This window comes from Monodelphis domestica, chromosome 1, assembly GCF_027887165.1.
Source record: "Monodelphis domestica isolate mMonDom1 chromosome 1, mMonDom1.pri, whole genome shotgun sequence".
NCBI classification, from domain to species: domain Eukaryota; kingdom Metazoa; phylum Chordata; class Mammalia; order Didelphimorphia; family Didelphidae; genus Monodelphis; species Monodelphis domestica.
Window position 1 is genome coordinate 76,051,049 of NC_077227.1, and position 22,775 is coordinate 76,073,823.

Here is a 22,775-nt window from a genome sequence, read left to right on the forward strand (position 1 = left end):
ACATTTTTTGGCATGAGAGACAGCTTGTACAAATGAATGGAGATGGAAGATGGCACACCTGTTTTGGGAACGACAAGTAGGCTAGTTTAGTTGGAACAAAGAATGAATGAAAGGGCGTAATGTGAATTAAATCTAGAAAGGTAGATTGAAAGAGTTTTGATATATTGTATGGTATATTGTTTAGATTAGTATATTATGAAGAATATTATATGCCATACTGAAGAATCTATTTTATCTTAGAAGTAATGGTGAACCATTGAAGAGCCTCATGTAGGAAAGTGACATGATCTGGCCCAAGATTATTTTAATGTTCTCCAGATGGGTCAGAGAGAAAAAGAAGAGAAATAGGAAGGCTACAAATCTATTACAATAGTCCTTATGAGAGGTTATGAAAGGCTTAAGTGAGGGTAGTGCTGTGTGAATGAGAGAGGAACAAAAGTAGGTAAAATTCACAAGACCAACAACTCCTTGAATGTGGTGGTTTGAAGGAGAGAGGAACTGAGAATGATTTTGAGTTTGCCAAGCCTGATATGTGGAAGAATGGTGGTATCCTCAATTAAAATAGTAAAGTTTGGAGGAGAGATAGGGATAAAGAGGTAGGGGGGAGGGAAACAGTTCTCTTTTAGACATTTTAACTTTGAGATGCCTATGGGATATCCAGGGGATTTCTGTTTGTGCACAAGTTGAAATGGCTTTTGGGATGGGTCCCTTCCAGTCCTGCAGTTCAGTGATTCTAAGTGTTTTTTTGTATATTGAACTCTACTTGAAGGCATTAGCAGATAAGCTACTTGTTTTTGAAATGTAGGTGTGATCCCAAGTCATCTTTGATTATTAACTCCAGTAATGCATAACAGAAATCAGGTACCGCTTCTTCTACTCCTTTCTACCTTCTTGCATCAATTTGTAGAAGCAGATTTATATAGTGCCTGAATTTTTCCATATATGAGCAAATTTCTTGGACACATTTGACCCAGTCTGAGAACATTGATTTCTACTACTAAATTAAAGGAGAAGGTAACTGGAAATGAAGGCCTAGATAATATACAAAGGGAGAAAAGGTCTGATTAATAATGATAGGAGCGAAATATCAAGAAAGTTGAACTTAGGCCAATGAAACCATGACCTCAGCATAATCCATAAGGTTTCTTTATGATAACCACATTAAATATAGGACTTTATTAATGGTTTTTTCTCTGTCTGTCAAAACCTTGACCTTCTCTCTTAGAATTGATGCTAAATATTCCAAGGCCCTTCCAAGGCAGAAGAGTGGTAAGGACTAGGCAGTTGGGCTTGAGTGACTTGCTCAAGGTCACACAAAGATTTTCTATCTTGTTTTGGAAAGGAAGGTGATAAGCCTCTCCATCATGCCACAAACTTCCATACAAAGGGGGATTTTATTAAGATACTCCTTCTTGTCTTGCAGCATATCGCACAGATGAAAGCCAGCCCTGGGTTTTGCCAGTAGTGAGAAAGGTGCAGCAACAGATTGCTGCTAATGAGAGTATAAACCATGAGTACTTGCCTATCTTGGGGTTGCCAGAATTTCGAAGCAATGCTTCCCGAATTGCTCTTGGGGATGACAGCCCAGCCATCAAGGAGAATCGGGTAAGTTCTGGGTAAGGAATCATTTTTCCCTTAAAAACCTGTGGAGAAAGTTCACACACAAGTGATCCTTTGAATGCCAGTGATAGGCCTTTATTTAGAGCAGTGTTACTTACCGAGATCAAGACCCAACCAGATTACTGTGTAACCCTTGGCATACCTTCTTGGCTGACTGCATTATTTTAATATGAACTAACTCTGAGGGTGCCACTCCCTTCAGTTCTCTCTGGTCACCTAGCTGTTAATTCCAGTGCATTGGGAAGTTACTAATTAAACAAGTATCTGATGAGTCCCTATTTTGTGGTTGCTAGTCAGAGCACTATAGAAGATAACGAAAAAGAACAACCTTGCCCCTGGCACAGAGATTAGGGACAAAGATAGACAATTGGAGATAGTACATAAACAAGGGTACTATTTGATGTGATACTGTATTGTTAGGAATTCCAAGATGGAGGAAATCTGCCAGAGCTGATTTATTTATTTATTTATTTGTTATTATTGATTTTTTTTAAACCCATACCTTTTCATCTTGGAATCAATACTGTGTATTGGTTCCAAGGCAGAAGAGCAGTAAGGGCTAGGCAATGGTGGTTAAGTGACTTGCCCAAGGTCACACAGCTGGGAAGTGTCTGAGGCCAGATTTGAACCCATCTCTAGGCCTGGCTCTCAATCGCCTGAGCTACCCAGGGGCCCCCTGCCAAAGCTGAAAGTGGAACTTGAAGGCCTTTGAGAATGGGTGAGATTTGGAGAGATGAAACAGAATAGTGGTTAGAGGGCTAGACTTGAAATCCGGCAGATCTGAGTTCAAGTCCTGTATTTGGTACTTATTGTGTGACCAGAGTTATTCACTCCTCATGATAAATCTGCTTTCCTGGAGAGAATTTCCATACAAGGAATTCTCATACTAATAAAATCCTCCCAAAACACACACACACACACACACACACACACACACACACACACACACACTAAATGAACAAACAAAAGATCTGGATAGGAAAAAGGATAGCATTTCAAGTGAGGGAAGCCATACACGTGAAGCCAAGAAAGCAGAACCAAACAGAGCATGATTGTGGGACAATGAATGTTGTCTTTTGCCTAACTGGAATGTATGGATAGGGCGTGTTCCTAAGGTAGTTATTGGAAATAGGTTTGGGCAGGTAGAATAGCGCCAAGCCTTGAACAAACTTTGTTTTTATAACCCTAGTGTCTTGTCGTGGACCTTGTACATAGTAAGCACTTCATAAATATTTGTAGAATTAAATTTATTATAATGTTATTAATTGAAAGTTTTAAAATTAATTGAACAGGGTTCTTAAATGAGTTTGACCATGTGAACAGAATGCCTTGGAGAAGGGGTTGGGGATGGGAAGACAGCTATGAGGCCTTTGCAATAATCTAGTTATACCTGTTGGCATTTCCAGGCTGCCTTTATTTTTCTTTGGCTAGGAGTGGGAGGGGTTGGAAAGAGTTGCTAGCTCTGAGCATAGAGTACCTGCAATGTACTAACCATTCCCGTTCACAAGTAATACCCGATTGCCTCTTCACCAAACAGAAAGAAACAGACTTGGGAATCCTGCATCTGGATTACTGACTTTCCCCTTGCCAGGCTCCAGTTTCTTTCTTGGTAGACTGTTGTCCACATGACTAATAAGCAGGATTTCAAAGTAGAGTTATACTTACCTTAGGGTCAGGTAAGCTCTGAGGAGGGAACGTTCTTGGGAATCACGGTCGGTATCTTCTTTTGAGGAAGTATATTTCTTGCTACTAATATTGACTTATTTTGGGTGTGATTTATGTGTCTTGTGCATACAAGAGAATACAAGTAAAAGCCAATGGTGCCTCGTGGCTGAGATAAGGAGGTTGTTATAAAACATCATTGTCTTAGGAGCATTAGAAACCTACAGAACCAGATCAGGGATGAGGCGTCTTGGTTCTTTTTCCCTGGTAGGTTTACAGAAATCACTTCTAAGACGGCACAAGGAGTCAGTCAAATCTGCAAATACTTATTGAGAGACACTAAGATTATTTTCATAGCCTTAATTTGAAAGCAATATCTTTCTTACAAAGGAGAAATTATGATCTGAAAAAACATCTCAATTAAGACTATGGCCACTTCCAATAGTGAATTCTGCTAAATATCAAAAATAGACAGTTTTTTTTAACATTCACATCCCATGCGGTCAGTGAGAACTAGTGAAAAGGGAATAAGCTTCCTGATTTGTGATAGTATCTGTATATTTTCAATACAAGTCTGTTATGAATATAGTTACTTCAGAGAGACTCATGACCAGGTTAGCCACAGGGTAATGCATTTTTTCAGCTATAGCAACTCCCGAAGGCTGACTAAGCTATAGAGAAGTTGCAGTCTCCAACTTGGAGGGAGGGTTCATATCAGTAAAATGACCAGAAGCCCTGAAAGTATACTTTTAAACAGAAAGAGGAACTCGCTTATTTCAGAAATTGTTGTTTGTCCTTCATTTCCCAGAGGACCAGGAGCCTCAAAGGGTGATGTCTTGGCTGGTTCTTGAATTAGACTTAATAAGTGAGGCAGACTTGCACAGAGCCATCAGCCATCAATATTCAGTGCCAAGACAGAAGTCAGGATGACTGATGGTGGCTGAGGATGCAGTGGCTGCCGTTGGCTTCTTTGGTCAAACTCTTACATGTTCATAGCACCTGCTTCAGCTGCCTTCATGGCCTTTGGAACAAATTGCTCTCATTCGCTCGTTCCCTTGGGGGAAGTCTTCCCCTGCTTGGGGCAGATGCTCCTAATTCACTGATGGGTTTGAATCAGCCTGGTTTAGCCCGGCTGCTGAAACAGTTTAATTGAGGTGTGGCTGCTGCACATGCTACATCTTCTTAGGACTACACATGAGAAATGGGTGATGGCAGACCACCCTAAAGAGGGCTCAGCAAGCCCTCACACCAGAGGTGCTGGTCCTCCATGAATATGCTCTACATCTCAGAGATTGTATGGAAGAACTGAATATACATATGATGGGGAAGAATTCTTTACTAAGTAAGCAACAGGATCACACTAGATAAAATGGACAATTCTGATTACATAATGCTAAAGTTTCGCACAAATAAGCCTATTGCTTCTAAAACTAGGAGGAAGAGACAGGTAACTTGTGTGGCAGGTGGTAGGAAATTTATGCAACAAATTTCACCAGTAAAAGCCTTATATTCAAGCATTCATACAGCTAGGAAGTGTCTGAAGCCAGATTTGAATTCAAGACAAATTTAGAAGCCCAAGAGCTTTTCCCCAGTGGATAGATGATCAAAGGATATGAACTGGCAGTTTTCAAAGGAAGAAATCCAAGCTATCAACAATCATATGAAAAAAACTCTTAAGTCTAAAATAATTAGGAAAATACAAATAAAAGCAACCCCACACCTGTCATTCTGGTGACAAAAAGAGGAAAATGACAAATGTTGGAGAGGGTGTGTTCACTGTTGGTGGGAGCTATGATTTGTTCAGCCTTTCTGGAAAGCAATTTGGAATAATGCCCTCTGTAGAAGCATATTTAAAACCTCCTTTTTAGTAAAATTGACAGTATTAAACAATACTTTCTTCTTTTCAAGACTCCAGGGCAAAGCTTCTTAGAATAGTTGTTGAAAAGTCAAGGACAAAAGAGCTTTTCTTAGGGAACTAGATTAAGAGATAATTCTGCTGTGGGAATGGATGGGGATAAGCATTTATATAGTGCTTACTATATGCTAGGCCCTATGCTAAGTACTTTATGGAATTACCTTTTTTTTTAACCCTTACCTTCTGTCTTAGATTCAATACTATGTTTTGGTTCCAAGGTAGAAGAATGGTTAGGGCTAGACAATGGGGATTAAGTGACTTGCCCAGGGTCACACAGCTGGGACGTGTTTGAGGCCAGATTTGAACCTAGGACTTCCTTCTCTAGACCTGGCTCTCAATCCACTGAGCCACCCAGCTGCCCCCTGGAATTACCTGATTTGATCCTCACACCAATCCTGCAAGTTAGGTGCTATTACCCCCATTTTAAAGTTGAGGAAACTGAGGCCAAAGTGCCTGAGGTCATACAGCTAGAAAGTGTCTGAAGCCAGATTTGAATCAAGTCTTGCTTCTAGACTCAGCACTCTATCAGCTGTACCATCAACTCCCTCCAAATCAAACTTTATTCTTACTTTATTCTGGCCTTTGACTTTCTACTTGGCCACCTGAAGTGATTGGAGACACCCTTTTTCTGAGCCACAGAGAAAAGATTATCCATGGAAAGGGCAAGGTCCCTTTTGTTTTTTTTTTAAACTCCTGAGATAAGGGTACTAATGGAAATGGGATTACAGTTTCCTTACTCAACAATTCTGGAATGTTAATACATATATTGTGATTTCTTCCTTGTATCAGATTTCTCTAAATGAATAGAAACGTTCTTCCTTGTTCCTGAAATGATCTTGGTGCAGAGAATTGTCTTGGAGGACGTGGGTGATTATGCTAGTGTGACTGTTTCTCCAGGCTGAAAGTAGCTTGGTTATTGAATTAATGCTAAATTAAGTTAAAATGTTTCTGACAAATTTGAGCCTAAAACCACATCAATTTTTTTCTTTAGTGCTAGAAAGTTACCAGTCTGTGCATACCCTTCAATCCAACTATAACACTCTAGATCTAAACCCCAGATGAATAAAAAAAAGAAGAAAAGGATCTATACGCACAAAAATATTTATGGCAATCCTTTCTGTGGGAGCCCAAAATGGAAAACCAAGGGAGTATGTTTCCATTGGGAAATCACTAAGCAAATGGTAGTAAATAAGATAATATAGAGTATTATGAAATGAACAGTTTCAGATGAAATTGGAAGGACTTCTATGAAATAAAAGAGCAAAATGAGCACTAAGAGAAAAATTTGTACACTGATAACAACATCCTAAAAGAGAAACAACTTCAAAAGACTTTAGAACTCTGGTCAACCCAGAGACAAACTGTAAGTCAAAAGGAATAAAGGTGAAACACTCCACTCATCTCATGACAGAGAAGTGATGAACTTACAATGCAGAAAGAGACCTATATTTCCAACACAGCTATTGTAGAGATTTGTTTTTGCTGGATTATGAAGCTATGTGCAGAGAGGCTTGGGGTTTTTAAAAATTTGTTAAATGGGGATGGGGTGGGAGAAAAATAGAGGGTGTTATATTTGGAAATTAAGATAGAGAGACAATTTTCTGAGCATGATCAATTTATTAGGTAGGATAGCAACGACCTGCCTCAATAACCAAAAGGCCCAAAGGTAGGACTAACTAGCCTTCTTATAGTTTTAAGAAGTAGAGTTGGGTAGGTGAGAAAAACAGTGCATCTGGTTGCAGGGTAGATAGCATCATAAGGTAGGAACAATATGATTGTTTATTTTAAAGAAAGTGGACTAGGACCCCTGTGGGACTAGTAACCATCCCTCCTCGACAGTTAAGGAATGTTAATTGTTTTATGGGACCTACATTTTTTTAAAGCTTTTATTTATTTATTTATTTTTACCAATCACATGAAATAACAAATTTCCACATAAATTTTCTGAAGTTATATGATCCAAATTGTCTCCCTTCCCTCTCCCCTTTTGGAGATGGCAAGCAATTTGATTGGATTATATGTGTATTATCATGCAAAACATTTCCATATTGTTCATTTTTGTAAGTGAATAATCACATAAAACCCAAACCCCAAATCAAAACCCAAACAAGTGAAAAATTGTATGCTTCATCTGCATTCTGACTCCAAAAATTATTTCTCTGGAGGTAGATAGCATTCTTTGCCAAAAGTCTATGAGACCTACTTCTTGTAATCTTTGCTTAGAGATCAAAACTACCATACTTGCTGTCACCTTAGAAGAGATCAAAGACATGTCTTTTGGGTGAACATATCTTGTGGGGGTTGGAAGTATCTCAGGGGCTCCCAAGAGAAGAGGTATATTTTTTAAAATGTTGAATTTCCAGAAATTTTGAAACAATAAAAGGAAACAAAATGGTGTAATAACCAAACATTATATATAGTTTTAGATAAAATATATTACATTATTTTTTAGAAATAATGACATCTACAAGTAGAAATCCAGAAGAAAACATGATCTGTCACTTGTTTATATGGGTATATGATGGGGGGTTTGTTTTTAAAAGATTACTCTATTACAAAAATGAATAATATGGAAATAGGTCTTGAGCAATAATATATTTATGACCTAGTGAAATTGTTTGTCAACTCTAAGATGGGGGAGGGAAGAGGGGACAGAGACAACAAGAATCATGTAATTATGGGGGAAAACTTTTTTTAATTCAATTAAATTTTAAAAATAAGAAATAATAATGGGAGAGTAAAGGCCAGATGACTAGACATAATCAGTAAATCCCTATAAACATTTTATTCATCAGTTTAAAAATTATTAATGTAACATTTATTTTAAAAACACCAATAGTTCTTTGGTGAGAATATGGAAAATTTAATACCTGTTGCTTTTTTTTTTTCAGTCAAGTCTTCACATCCTCACATCTTATTTGCCTATTAATAATAAAACCTTAAAAATTAAACTATAGCCATTTAACCTCTCTATGTAGATATCAGTATAGGAATTTATAGGTTAAGACCCATGTTTTAGAGGGCATATAACTTTTCCTTAAAATGTTTGTCTTTCAGAGTTTCCCCCCAGGTTTCTGTTAAAAGAAAAAATTTAGTGATCTCTTTCCTTTTTTTAATATCACTTACATTCTTTCCTCTCCCAGACCTATCCTTTATTGCAGAGAATAAAAAATAGAAAGAGAAAAAACGCTCCACAAAACTTTTTTTTTTTAATACCTTACCTTCTGTCTTAGAACTAATACTGTGTTTTGGTTCTAAGGCAAAAGAGCGGTAAGGGATAGGCAATGGATGTTAAGTGACTTGCCTGGGGTACACACCAGCAAAACTATCTTACACATCAAAAAGAAAATCTAACTTATCGTATTTCATACTCATGATCCCTCTACTTCTATAAAGATAGGGAGATAGTTTTCCCACACTTACCATAATCACCAAAGTAATTATTTCCTACAGCACAGTAGTATTCTATTATATTTCATGCACCACAACTTGTTTAGCCAATGGGCATCTCTTTGGTACTAGATAAAAGTACTTCTATAAATATATTAGAGTATGTGGAATATTTCTTTTTTGTCATTAATCTCCTTGGAGTCATGCGTAGTGGTGTAATTGGCAGATCAAAAGAAATAGACATTTTAGTTGCTTTTCTTCACATAATTCCAAACTGATTTACAAAATGGTTGGTCTGATTCACAGCTCCATCAGTGTAGTGCATTAATGTGTCAGATTTTCTGTAATCTCTTTTAGATAATCTTTTTTTCTTCATCTTTGCCAAGTTTTTGGATATTAGATGGAACCTCATAGCTATTTTGGTTCGCATTTCAATTATTAATGGTTTGGGGCATTCTTTCACATAGTTGTTAATAGTTTGCAATTCTTTTGAGGATTGTGTGTTCATATTCTTTGAAAACTTGCCAATTGGGAAGTGGCATTGGGTCTTCTATTGTTGTCTTTTTAGTGATAGGTGTATAGTCAAACACATTTACTTTTCAAATAATTTGATTCAGGCTTGTTGGCTTAAAACATTAGGTAGCTTTCATTCTTAATCTGGTTTTATTTTACCTATAATGATGGTCTTAGGCAGCGGAACTTTTTCCCTTGTCAGGGAAACCTGATAAAGTTATTGATATTCTGGCATCTAAAATTAAAGGATTCAGGCATCATCAAGAGGAAAATGTATTATATGCATTTGTGAAGATGCTCCATCTGAAAACTAATCCATCCTATATTTTACTGAATTGCTTCCTATCTGATGCACTTCCTAAGAGGAGAGATGAAGCTGAATAGAGGGAAGAATTAATTGGGTGTAACATACGATATCAGTACTTTAATTCCAAAAAATAACAGACTGGTTTATAAAGATGGGCCACACTACCAAAAGATGATTTGATCTGACAAGTTGAAACCATTTCATCTCATGTGCTTCCTAAGTAGTTGAGAAGTCTTGGTTCAGATTAAACAGCAGAGAAATATTCTATGGTGATTTTTAGCCTCTTGAAGTATTTATGAGTAGAACTAAACTATCCTCCACCCCAATCATCCTTCTCTGTTTCAGATAGGAAGTGTGCAGGGTTTGGGAGGAACGGGTGCCCTTCGAATTGGAGCCGAGTTCTTACGCAGGTGGTATAATGGAACGAAAAATGCAGCCACCCCAGTCTACGTGTCTTCTCCTACCTGGGGTAAGTTTTTTAATTGTTGAGGAAGGATAAAAGGAGAAAACAGTAAAGAAATGATCCTTGTGACTTCTTTCTTGATGATAGATTACATTTCTACTAGCTACATTGCCACCACAATTGTGTTTTATTGCAAAGGTGTGTCCTATTACCATGTTGTGGTAAATTTCAGATTTTGCTAAGAATAAAAGGCAAAAACATGAGAACAGAATACTGAACAGGCAAAATCTTGAGATTTGAGGACAGACCATTATAATAAAATACAATGAAGCTAGTAGAATTTATACCCTCTTATTTTTTTTTAACCCATACCTTCTGTCTTAGAGTCAATATTGTGTATTGGTTCCAAGGCAGAGAAGCAGTAAGGGCTAGGCAATGGGGGTTAAGTGACTTGCCCAGGGTCACACAGATGGGAAGGGAAGTGTCTGAGGCCAGATTTGAACCTAGGGCCTTCTGGCTGTCAATCCACTGAACCACTCAGCTGCCCCCTTTATATCTTCCTATTAAATGACCTTGTCCCAGGAAGTCTCATCATAGGGAAGCAGTCTCAAAGATCTCTAAGAAAAGGTCTCTATTGTAGGATTTCAAATTATGACAATCATTGTTTCTGAAACTTTTTATTTTCAGAAAATCATAACGGTGTATTTAGTGCTGCTGGCTTTACGGACATCCGAAGTTATCATTACTGGGATGCATCTAAGAGAGGACTTGACCTTCAGGGCATGCTACAAGATATGGAGGTTCGGCACTTACTTAGTCATTCAGTTATTTATTCTCTCATGTGTCTGTCTGTCTGTCTATCTTCTACGTAATAGAAAGTTACACAGTCATTGGGAGAGGCTTTCTAGGAGGATGAAGAGATTTTTGTCTTTGGGTTGAGAAGGGCCTGAGCCATTTTCCTCAAACAGGTGGTGTTTTCTGGGACTTAATTACATATATGGAACAAATCCAGCTTTTTCACGACCTTCCTTAGCTTGCCAAACCAGTACTGATTCTACTTCCTGATATTTCCTGTTGATGCCAGCGAGAACTGACGCTTATTTCTTTTCCTCAGAATGCTCCAGAGTTCTCGATCTTTGTCCTTCATGCCTGTGCACATAACCCAACTGGCACTGATCCAACTCCAGAGCAATGGGAGAAGATTGCTTCTGTCATGAAGGTAACTGCCCCTTTCAGACTGTTGATACAACCACCTACCTTCTTAATGCGTGTACTGGTACGATTCCAAAAACCACTTGATTGGTGGCCTAAAGGTAGCGGTGAAACCAGAAAATCATCTCTATTCATGTTCCTAGAAACCTGCTGCAGGGCTAGAGTTGGCGTGAAAAATCCACCCTGAGAGACGCCCCTTGTATTCTAAAGCTGAGGTCGTGATCGTTGCCTTCCAAGAGTCTGGGGGAATACAACGTTAAAACCCATTGACCAAGCACTGTCCAACTGAGATTCCTCTGACGAAATTCAGTCGATAAGAACAGGAAGGATCTCCTCTTTAGTGTTCTCAGATGCTGATGTATCTGGTAGCATGATCCCCAGTTTCGAATCAGTTCACACCTTCTAGGGCCCTCTCCCCCATCGTCCATGGAGCTGTCCAGTTCCTGGGCTCGGGCTTGCTCCTGTGTTCATAAATGAACAGGGAGGGAGGGCAGCCGCTGTGTCTCTAGGAGTTTAGGAAATAGATGTCTTGTAGGTGCTCTGTCTGATGAGCCAGGTGGTGGGGGTGGGAGTGGGGGGATGGGCTTTTTAAGGGCTGGGCCAAGTTCCCCTTTTCTAACTCTTCTTCCTTCCTTGCAGCGCCGATTTCTGTTTCCTTTTTTCGACTCAGCCTATCAAGGTTTTGCCTCTGGGGACCTGGACAAGGATGCGTGGGCTGTCCGCTATTTTGTGAATGAGGGCTTTGAGCTCTTCTGTGCTCAGTCCTTCTCTAAGAACTTCGGGCTCTACAGTGAGTGATCCCCTAAATAAGCCCTTTTTATATCCGGGGCCCAGAGCCCCCCGTCTTTGGCTGGGGTGGGAGGCTCGCTGGACTTAGAATTGATCTCTGTCTCTGTCTCTCTTCAGATGAGCGGGTGGGGAACCTGATCGTGGTTGGGAAAGATGGTGATAACGTCCTGCGTGTCCTTTCCCAGATGGAGAAGATTGTGCGTGTCGTGTGGTCCAACCCTCCTGCTCAGGGAGCTCGGATAGTGGCCACCACCCTGTCGAGCCCCGAGCTCTTCAGTGAGTGGTAAGGTGCCCAGGACAGAGAAGAGAATTAGAGGGCCGGTGTAAAGATTAAAATTTAGGGGAGACGGGGAGACTGAGGCAGGTAGAAATTAGTTTCTCTCAGCAAGGAGTATTATATTTTTTTAGAGGTTTATTAAAGGTTAAAGATTAAAGAATATACAAGTAAGAAACATGTGCCTAGGCCAGAGGCCTAGACAAAATAACCTCACATCATGCAAGAGACCGCCTGCTCCAAAATGGAAGTCCAAAAAGAGCCCAAGAGAGCGAGACTCAAAAGCCTTTGAATTAGCTTAAATACCTTCTCGATCTCAGCCCAGGTGAGATTACAAGGCATTCTGGGGAAGTGGAGCAAAGGCTCGTGGGGATTGTAGTCCTGTATTCGAGTCTATTTTTTACACCGGGCCTTGTTGGTGTGGCTTATCCCGTTGTAGAACGTAGCTGGTTGTGTTCCGTGTTAGAGACTAGTAACCAGACGAGCAGTTAATACCGAGCCTCCATTTATCAGATTTGGGTTGCCTGTTGGTTGTGGGTGCAGTGTCCTAAGTGCCTGCTCCACGGTAAGGCTGGGAAAGGCGTTTGCGTGCTTCAGCATTTCTGTGGGCCTGAGAATCTCTTAGGAAACAAAAGCAGGGGCATGGCCTAATAAAAATCATGAATTCCCTTTCAGCCTAATATCTAGTATTCCAGAAACTAGGATACACAAGAGTGTCCTAGTACTTCATTTCCTACCCCCCCCCCCCCCCCCCATCTCTCTACTCTGATCTTTGGCTAAATATCCAAAGTGGTACATCTTGTCCAAGCTTGTAACCACATTTTTAAAAAGTGAAAATATTTTTTATGGCAAATTTTTGTTTTAGGGGCAGCTGATAAAATGATATGATAAAATCATAGAATAAATGGTTAGATACACTGTCTCAAAAGTCTGCGCTTAGGGGACAGGGAGGTGGTTCAGTGGCTTGAGAGCCGGGCCTGCAAACGGGAAGCCCTGGGTTCCAGTCTGGCCTCAGATACTCCCTAGCTCTATGATGCTGGACAAGTCACTGAACCCCTATTGCCTAGCCCTTCCTACTCTTCTACCTTGGAACCAGTGTACAGTATTGATACTAAGATGGAAGGTAAGGCTTTAAAAATGTTGTTGTTGAGTCCGTCACATCTGACTCTTTGGGACCACATTTGGGATTTTCTTGGCAAAAGAACCAGAGTGGTGTGCCATTTCCTTCCCAGCTTATTTTACATATGAGGAAACTGAGGCCAACAGGGGCAGGTGACTTGACCAGGGTCGCACAACTAGTAAGCATCTGAGGCTGGTCTTCCTGACTCTGGGCTTGGTGCAGTATCCATTGCACCACCCAGCTGCCAAACCAAATATTACTACAGAGTTAATATAGGCACTTGGCTGTGGGACCTAGTGAGAAGAATTTTGGTGGGTAGACCCGGCCTATTGAAAAATAAATAAAATGTTCTAATAGCTCATGATGTTCTACTACCCCAGGCAGCAACATTCATTTACTCTTTTGTTCTATGCTTGGACTATCTATCGTGTAGTCTTTACCGAGGGAGAAGTCAGGAAGAAATTCTTAGTGGAACAAAATATCTAGCTTTCCCCCATGAGTGTGATAATCCATAGGATTCTTTGCAGGTAATGAAATGATCGGAATTCTTAGCTTGTTCCGTGCCCACTCTGAAATACAGGCCTGAAGACTACGCTAATACTTTTTTTAACCCCTTATCTTGTGTCTTAGCATTCATACTGAGGATTGGTTCCAAGGCAGAAGAGTGGTAACCGCTAGGCAGTGGGCGTTCCAGTGACTTGCCCAGGGTCACACAGTCAGAAAGTCTGGCTGTCTGAGATCACATTTGAACCCAAGACCTCCTGTCTCTAGGCCTGGCCCTCAATCCACTGAGCCACCTCACTGCCCCCTACACGAAGACTTTCGAGACACCGTCTTTAACCATTCCATAGAGTCGTCATCGTCCTTGTCTTCAACAGTTCCTGTTTAATCAGGTTCAATCTTAACTCATTGTTAGATCTGCGTCAGTAAAGCAGCCTCTTTACAACAGTCCAGCCGTCCTTTGCACACATCGGGCGCCCTTTTTCATGATTTAGCTAATTGTTCATCGGTAGAAGGGCTTCATGCGGTGTTCGCCTGCCGCTAGCTAATAGTCCTCTCCCTCTTACAGGAGAGACAACGTGAAGACCATGGCTGACCGGATCCTCCTGATGAGAGCTGAGCTGCGATCACGGCTCGAAGCCCTCGGCACCCCGGGCACCTGGAGCCACATCACCGACCAGATTGGGATGTTCAGTTTCACGGGCCTGTCGGGTCAGTGCCAGGCACCCAGCCTCCCCACCCCCGCCCCAGTGTCCCTCTGCACCAGCAGCTCCCGGGACGCCCCCTCCAGCTCTGCTCCTCACTTCCACCTCCTTTCCTGGTCTCCTCCTCACGCACTCTCTCCAGTTATTCCAGCCTCCTTCCCTCAGAGCTTCCTGTCCTCCCCCTCCGGCAGACCGTCTTTAAATTGGCCATTAACTGAGCTGTTACAGAAGCTTAATGTCAGAAAGCTCCGTGTAATGTAGTGTAAGAAAGCTCCCGGGAACCCAGTGACCCACAACAAGCAAACTTTTCTCATTGCTTCCCTCTCAAAGGCTCTGAGACTTCACCCTGCCACAGAGCCTGCCTTGGTATCCTAGTAGCGGCAGGTGGTTGGGCTTGGAATATCGGTATAGCCCAAGTATAAGCAAAGGACATGCTAGGGGGGGATATCAGGTTTCACCACATTCCAACTTTCAGGCCGAAGTCTAATGTTGAACCCTTGACTAACACATGCTCACTACTATCTTTTAAAAAACTTCACCAAAATTCTCTATAAGACTGTATGAAGAAAAACATTCCTGATGGTTTCCTTGGTTGTAGAGATTTTTAAGAAATCATCTTTTGAGCTGTGGGGAGAACTTAACCATTTAATTTTATTTATTTAAGACCTTATCTTCCATTTTCTTTTCTTTTTTTTTTCTTTCTTAAAAAATTTTTAAAATTCATTTATTTAATTAGTTTAGAATATTTCCCCATACTTACATGATTCATGTTCTTTCCCTGTCTTCCATTTTAAAATCAATACTATGTATTGATTCCATGGCAGAAGACCAATAAGAGCTAGGCAATGGGGCCTTGTCTGGGGTCACACAGCTAGGAAGTGTCCATGGTCAGATTTGAACTCAGGACCTCCCATCTGCAGCCCTTTCTCTCAATCCACTGAACCACCCAGCTGCCCTAGACTTAACCATTTAAAAATATAACAATCAGCTATGTGGAATTTTTGTCTGCTAGCAAGAGGTAAGAGATGCCTTTAAGTCCTAGAGATTCATATATGGATGCTATGATGTGGCAGGAGGAAAAGAATTAGGAGAGCTGATATTTTCTTGCTTTTGAGGCACTCACAGAGTGCTCTAATGGAAGGAAGCTCAGACTTGGGAAACTTGGACTAGATTGAGTTTCTTCTGTCTTCCATTTAGTGCAATATGATCTTTGCACTGTCTTTATCCGGGCTTCTGTGATCCTGGAAAGCACTTTCATCTTTAAAGATCGTTTCTTTGTTTTTAATATTTTGATTGTTGTGAGAAAGGTGCTTTGTGTACCTTAAAACACTAAGAATGTGAGGCGTTATTGAAGGCAGAGGTTAGATCTTTGGATTTGCTGCTTACTTTCTATTATAACTTCAGGCAAACCACGGTAGGGTTCTAGTTTCCTAATCTGTAAAATGGAGTGGTTGGACCAGCTCTATAGTCTCTTCCTGACTCTTATTCCTATGATTCTATTAGCAATAATCATAATGATTAGTGAGATTTTGTGGAAATGCCTCACAAAATATTATATAAATCTCATTTCTCTTATCAATGATGATACAAGCATTTTCCTTTTTTTTTTAACCCTTAATTTCTGTCTTGGTAACAACTCTAAGACAGAAGGGCAAGGGCTAGGCAATTGGGATTAAGTGACTTGTTCAGGGTCACACAGTTGGGAAGTATCTGAGGTCAATTTGAACCCAGGTCCTCTTGATACCAGGTCTGACCAGAGCCACCAACTTGCCCTGATAACAAGCATTTCTAAAGGAGGTAGAGTCAAGGTGCCCTGGTAGTTCATTGGAGATACTGGATTCAAGAAAAGAGGAATATTGGCTGGATGAGGCTCAAATTTAAAGACTCAGAAAACTTAAAAAAAAAAAGGAAAGAAAAAAGACAATTGTTATTGTTATAAATCCCAGGAAGTATTTGGGGGTATTGAGTCTTCCATTACTTTTTAATGTTTTAGATAAGCAACTGATAAGTATAGCAGTTACCTATTTCCAGGGTTTTCTTTTCAATGGAAAATCAGGGAGAGTGAGAAAAAGGAATCATTTTATCAACATTTGTGCTTACAAATACCAAGGTAGAATTTTTAGTATCTATTGCAACAGGTTCCATCATTGTTTACCTTTCTAAAAATTATTTAAATCTAGAAAGTTTGGCTTTTTTTCTTCCCCCAAACTAGTAGTTGCATCTAGAGCTAGACTTCACAGGGTATGACATCACATTGCTTAGTTTGTGTAAAGTGAGTATTAAAACCCTGCTCCTCTGCCTCCTAGGCCAGTGCCATTTTTCTATCTGTATTACTTACAGATATCACTTGGAAGCTTCATGTGACTTGTTTGTATTTTTATTTTTAGTCCCTGTACTGCTTTTTTAATGTCTCTTCCTTTTTAAAAAATTTACCTTTTTTTGTTATATTTTTAGTTCTGATCTGTCTCTCCCTCTCCAATCTGGGGAAGGCCACCATTTGACAGAGCTATACATACACATCTATCTATCCATCTATCTGTTGTCTATCCATCCATCTATCTGCCTATCTATCTATCTATCTTTCTCTCGCTCTCTCTTTCCATCCATCTCTCTATCCATCCATCCATCCATCTATCTATCTATCTATCTATCTATCTATCTATCTATCTATCTATCTATCTATCTATCTGTCTATCTATCTATCTATCTATCTATCTGTCTATCTCTCTCTATCCATCTATCCGTCTGTCTGTCTATCTGTCTATCTATCTATCTGTCTGTCTATCTATCTATCTATCTATCTATCTATCTATCTATCTATCTATCTAATCATCTATCCATCCATCCTTCTACCTGTCCACCTATCTGTCCTTCCATCTATCTATCTGCCTATCTCTCTTTCTATCCATCTATCTATCTATCTATCTATCTATCTATCTATCTATCTATCTATCTATCTATCTATCTCATGCATACTTCCATTTATCAGTTCTTTCTCTCTGGAGTGGACATTTACAGTTATTCTTCAAACATATTGCTATTGCTGTGTACTTCTTGGTCCTTTTCATTTTACTCTTCATGTTTTCTTGCAAGTCTTTCCATGTTTTTCTAAAAATCAACCTGCTTGTTGTTTCTTAGAGCACAATAATATTCCATCACAAGCATATACTACAACTTATTCAGCTATTCCCCAATTAATGCACATCCCCTCAATTTCCAGTTCTTTGCCACCACAAAGAGAGCTGCTGTAAATATTTTGGAACATATAAGTTCTTTTGCTTTTTCCCTGATCTCCTTGGGAAACAGATCTAATAGTTGTACTGCTGAGTCTAAGGGTAATCACAGTTTTAGAATTCTTTGAGCATAATTCCAGGTTGCTCTCTAAAATGTTTGGATCAGTTCATAGCCCCACCAACAGTATATGAAGTGTCCTTATTTCTCTGTGTCTCCCCCCCAACATTTGTCATCTTGCCCCTTTTATCATTTTAGCTAATCTGATAGGTGTGAGATGGTATCTCAGAATTGTTTTGATCTGCTTTTTTCTAATCAATAATGATTTAGAGCATTTTTTTCATGCGATATATAGCTTTGATTACTTTATCCAAAAATTGCCTGCTCATATCTTTTGACTACTTATCAGTTGGAGAATGGCTCCTTTTTTATTTTCTAAGAAGAATCACAGAGCTTTATGTTTAGAACTGGAAGATGCCTTGAAGTTCAACTTTCTCATTTTGCATTTAAGTTGGGGAATTTAACCAACTTACTCTTTTTTTTTTTAACCAAATTACAATGGCATTAAATGGCAGAACCAGGATTTGAAATCAGGTCCTTTGACTCCAGAACTAGCTTCTGTTGCACCAAGAAGTATTAATGGAAATAGCTTTGATTCTGACTTGTACTTACCTCCAAATTATTCAAATGCAACAAGAAATAAAATTAAGATTAGCACATTTTTTCCCAAAAACATTGAAGGAAATATTTCTACTTAAAAAAATTACATCTGTATTGTTGGGTATTTTTGTCACTACTTACTTCTGGAGGCATTTTAGGTCCCAGGTGTCATTCTGAATTTAAATGATGGTTAAATGAGGCAGCAGCCTACCCCCCTGTATTAATGAGCATAAAACCAGAACTGATGTTGACAGGATATCTCCTATTACTTTTAATCTCTTACTTAAGATTACAGAATTAAGAATTGTCTTTATTACATATTATCATTATTATATACTTTTTATATCGTCATTGTATATTATGTCATCATTCTCATATTTGTTGTTACATCTATAATGTTAAAAATCATAATATATAACTATATCATATCATTATCTATTATATATTCTTTTAAAAAATATCTTGGACCCAATTTAAATTCAACTTGTGAAGGACATTAACCAGCTATTTGGCTGAATAGAAAGATAAGGTTATTATAATAAATTATCTAATAAAAGGGGCTTCTTTGGGACAGAAAGGCTCTGGTCTATCTCAGAGTTTTAGGAAAACTAAGTAGGCTTGGGAAGCTTGTCATGGGAGAGAGGACTTAATAAGCAGTTATACATTTGTTGATGCAATTCTCTCTGCTCGCTAACAACACAGTATCTTATAATGTGGAAGAAAACTTTTCTGGAAAACTAACCCTAAAATTGAGTAAACCTTGGACTCTTCAGAATAAGCTAGTGTCATGTGGGCAGGCTCCATCTTGAAAGGGCAGTCATTCAGAGGATGTGGGTTCTTCACCATTTACTACTTATGTGACCTGACTGTGACCTGCCAGTTAACCTGTGTTAGGTTTAAGAATGAGGAGATTGGATTAGATGACTTTGAAGATGGCATTGTGCTCTGAATCCATGATCTGACTTACAAACAGCTCTATCTTTGAATGAATAACTCTACCTGGCCTTTGCTTCCTTACCTATACTTATCTCAGTCTTCCCCTCTAAATCGGTGGTCTCTAAACTTTTTTGATTGTGTGACTTATCATCAGTCATTTTTCTTTTCTTGGTGAATATGCCGAGTGTAGGGATGGAGGATTTCTCAATGGCACCAGCTGGTTGAAACTTATACTCAATAGGCACGAAAAACTATGGCTAGAATCGGTTTGAAAGTGATCTTATTGCTGTGCAAGCAGAAATACAGTAGAATGTATGTTGCTGATAGACAGGCATTTTTTCTTTTATTTTGTGCCTTCATATAAAACAAAATCATTGTTTACTTATTTTTAAGCATTTTGAAAAACATTTTGAGTTCCAAATTCTCTTCTTCCAGCTCCTCTCCCACCCACTGAGATGGCAAGCAACATGATACCCATTATACATGTGTAATCATATGAAACATATTTCCGAATTTGCCAGGTCACCAAAAAGAGAAAGAAAAATAAAGTGAGAAAATTATACTTCAGTTTGCACTTAGGGTTCCTCAGTTCTCCCTCTAGAAGTGAAGAGCAAATTTCACCTTGGGTCCTTCTTAACTGTCTTGGATCATTGTATTGATCACACTAGCTAAGTCTTTCATAGTCAATTATTATAGTATTGCTGTTATTGTGTACAATGGTTTCCAGGTTCTGCTGAGTTCATGTAAATCTTCCCAGGTTTTTCTGAAACCATCCAACTTACTATTTCTTACAGTACAATCGTACCCCCTCATAATCGCATACTACAACTTGTTCAGCCATTCCTCCATCGATGGGCATCATCTCAGGTCCCAATTATCTGCCACCACAAACAGAACTTCTCTAAATATTTTTGTGCAACTAGATCATTTTCCTTTTTCTTTGATCTCTTTGGGATACAGACCAGTAGAGTCAAAGGGTAGGCACAGTTTTACTGCCCTTTGGGTGGAGTTCAGAGTTGTTCTCCAGAATGTTTAGACCAGTTCACAAGGTTGCCACTAGTTCATTAGTATCTATTTTCCCACAATCCCCTCTAGTCTTTGTCCTGTCTTATAGGTATGAGTTGGTACTTCAGAGTTGATTTAATTTGCATTTCTATCAGTAGTGATTTAGAACATTTTTTTCATATGACTAGAGATAGCTTTGATTTCTTCTTCTGAAAACTTGCCTTTAATATTCCTTAAACCATTTATCAGTTGGAAAGTGACTTATTTTTTAAAATGTGACTCTAGTTATTTGAGAAATGAGACCTTTATCAGAGAGACTTGCTAAAATTTTTTGGTTTTACTTCATTATCTATGGTACCTTTTAGAAAAATGTAGTTTCCTGGGAGTTAATAACAAAAGACTTCTTCCTCAGAGCATAATCCCTTCAATTTTTCCTATGTAAGTCAAGTAGAATATTTCCTTTGTTATTTGGTATCTCCTTTGGGGAGCAGAGAAAGGAAAAGTGAGAACCTCCTAAATATTCCCCTTCAGTTATGAGTCAAATCCTTGTTATTTTTTTAAAACCCGTAGCTTCCATCTTAGAATCAATACTGTGTAAGTAGGAGATCAGTAAGGGCTAGGCAATTGGGGCTAAGTGACTTGCCCAGGGTCACAAAGCTAGGAAGTATCAAAGACCAGATTTGAACCCAGGCCCTCTGACTCAACCCACCGTGATACCTTGCTGCCCCCAATCCCTGCTGTTTTTAACCACAATTTCTTTCTTTTCAACAGCTAAGCAAGTGGAATATCTAATCAATGAAAAGCACATCTACTTACTGCCAAGCGGCCGGATCAACATGTGTGGCCTGACCACAAAGAATCTGGATTATGTGGCCACTTCCATCCATGAAGCTGTCACTAAAATCCAGTGAAGAAGCACCAATCCCACCAGCACCACCAAAGTTGCTGTCTATCGCGTGTGTGTATCCCCTGCTTGCCTAGACCCATTATCTATATAGTGTATTAGTGACAATCAAAGCACTGAAATGACTACAGTGGTGGGGATGCCGGTGTTTGGAATTGACATCATTTGAGTTTACCCAGGATTGGGGTCCTTTTGGAGTCCCATGAAAAATTGACATTTTGATTTAAAGGCCAAAAAAAAAAGGAACCCCCTCCCCATACCATGTTCATGATCATTCTGTTACTTAGGCATGTTGGCCCACCCTCCCCCAATCAGTGTGTTCGTAGTTCATTTGCTTCTGTGTGGGTGTTGTGAAGGATAGATGATGCCAAATCATTTAGTTGTGGAGCAAAACCCACCCCAAAGATCCAGTCAGCAGAAGAACTCTGTGATTGTAGCCATTGGCAATACCATTAAAACGAAACAAAACAAAACTTTTCTCTCTACAAAGGCTTTCTTCCTGTTTCTTTTCCTATGCTTTCTCCGCTTGCCCATCCTGTGCCTTAAGCTTCCATGCATGCTTTGGTGGTTTTCCAAGGCAAAAAGAGTTTCTCCCCTTTGACTCATTGCATGACACATCCTTAAACAATGTCAAGACCCACCGAGCTAAAGAATATGGTACATTAAACCCAAGTAGTCCTGTGAATTTCAGTTAATTTAAGTATGATTGTATTGTGTAAGTTAAGGCACTGAAACCAAAAGAAGAAATGCCATATATACCTCAGGGTGTCCCTGCGGGGCATAAGAGAAGGAAACTCCTTTTTATTGAACGTCAGTGTATTTCTCCCAGAGGCCAAGGCACCCTTTCTTTTTTTAAATAACACTTTCTGCCCTAGGAACAACTCTAAGATAGAAGGGCAAGGTTTAGGCAAACAGGGTTAAGTGACAGTTAGGACATGTCTGAGGCCAAATTTGAACCTAGGTTGTCCCAGCTCCAGATCTAGAACTCTATCCACTATGCCATCTAGCTGCCCTATGACATCACTTACCATTGACTCAAACCCAATTATGGCTACCTAGCAACAGGCTGATACCATAATTATATTGGACTCCATAAACCTCACAAGTCAAATCTTTCTTTTAATTCATAAACCTTCTAACTCTCTATGGAAGTGGAGAGGATGGGGTTCTTGGAGAATCAAACGCCCCCATTTTTTAGATGAGAGTACTAAGTCTCTGAGAAAACCAAGGCCATATACCTAGTAAATAGCAAGGCCAGTGTTCAGACTCAGAATTAGAATCCAGTAAGATCTTAGCAGGCAGGATCACTGGTCTGTATCTCTAAAAGAGTAAATTCAATAGATATAAAATCTTACTTTTTTTTTCCTTCAAAAAGATTTTCACAGCATGAAATGGAGGAGGTGTGTCTAGACAGCAATTTGGCTGAAAAAGATCTGGAGGCTTTAGTGTTCTTCAAGTTCTGTAATATTGAAAATTATGCCAAATGTAATATGCTAAATGTAATGTTGAAAAATTGGTTTGGAAATACAAAATTAGTTTAAAAAAAAAGATTGTTGTGGTTGCCGTTTATAAAACAACTAACCCTTAAGTCACGAGGATGATAGTAGCTTTTAACAATTTAAATTTAAT

At 39.3% G+C, this 22,775-nt stretch overlaps 1 protein-coding gene across 1 annotated transcript in view; it reads left to right on the plus strand.

Annotated features, from left to right (window-relative positions):
* Positions 1–21,619, plus strand: part of GOT1 (glutamic-oxaloacetic transaminase 1) — a 32,364-nt gene extending 10,745 nt beyond the window's left edge. The window contains exons 2-9 of the mRNA XM_001373188.5: positions 1,424–1,605; positions 9,753–9,876; positions 10,498–10,610; positions 10,925–11,029; positions 11,662–11,812; positions 11,929–12,094; positions 14,275–14,417; positions 21,014–21,619. Coding sequence (XP_001373225.3) covers positions 1,424–1,605; positions 9,753–9,876; positions 10,498–10,610; positions 10,925–11,029; positions 11,662–11,812; positions 11,929–12,094; positions 14,275–14,417; positions 21,014–21,153 — 1,124 coding nt within the window. The 3' untranslated portion in view covers positions 21,154–21,619. The remainder of the gene's footprint in view (positions 1–1,423; positions 1,606–9,752; positions 9,877–10,497; positions 10,611–10,924; positions 11,030–11,661; positions 11,813–11,928; positions 12,095–14,274; positions 14,418–21,013) is intronic.
* The last annotated feature ends 1,156 nt before the right edge of the window (positions 21,620–22,775 follow it).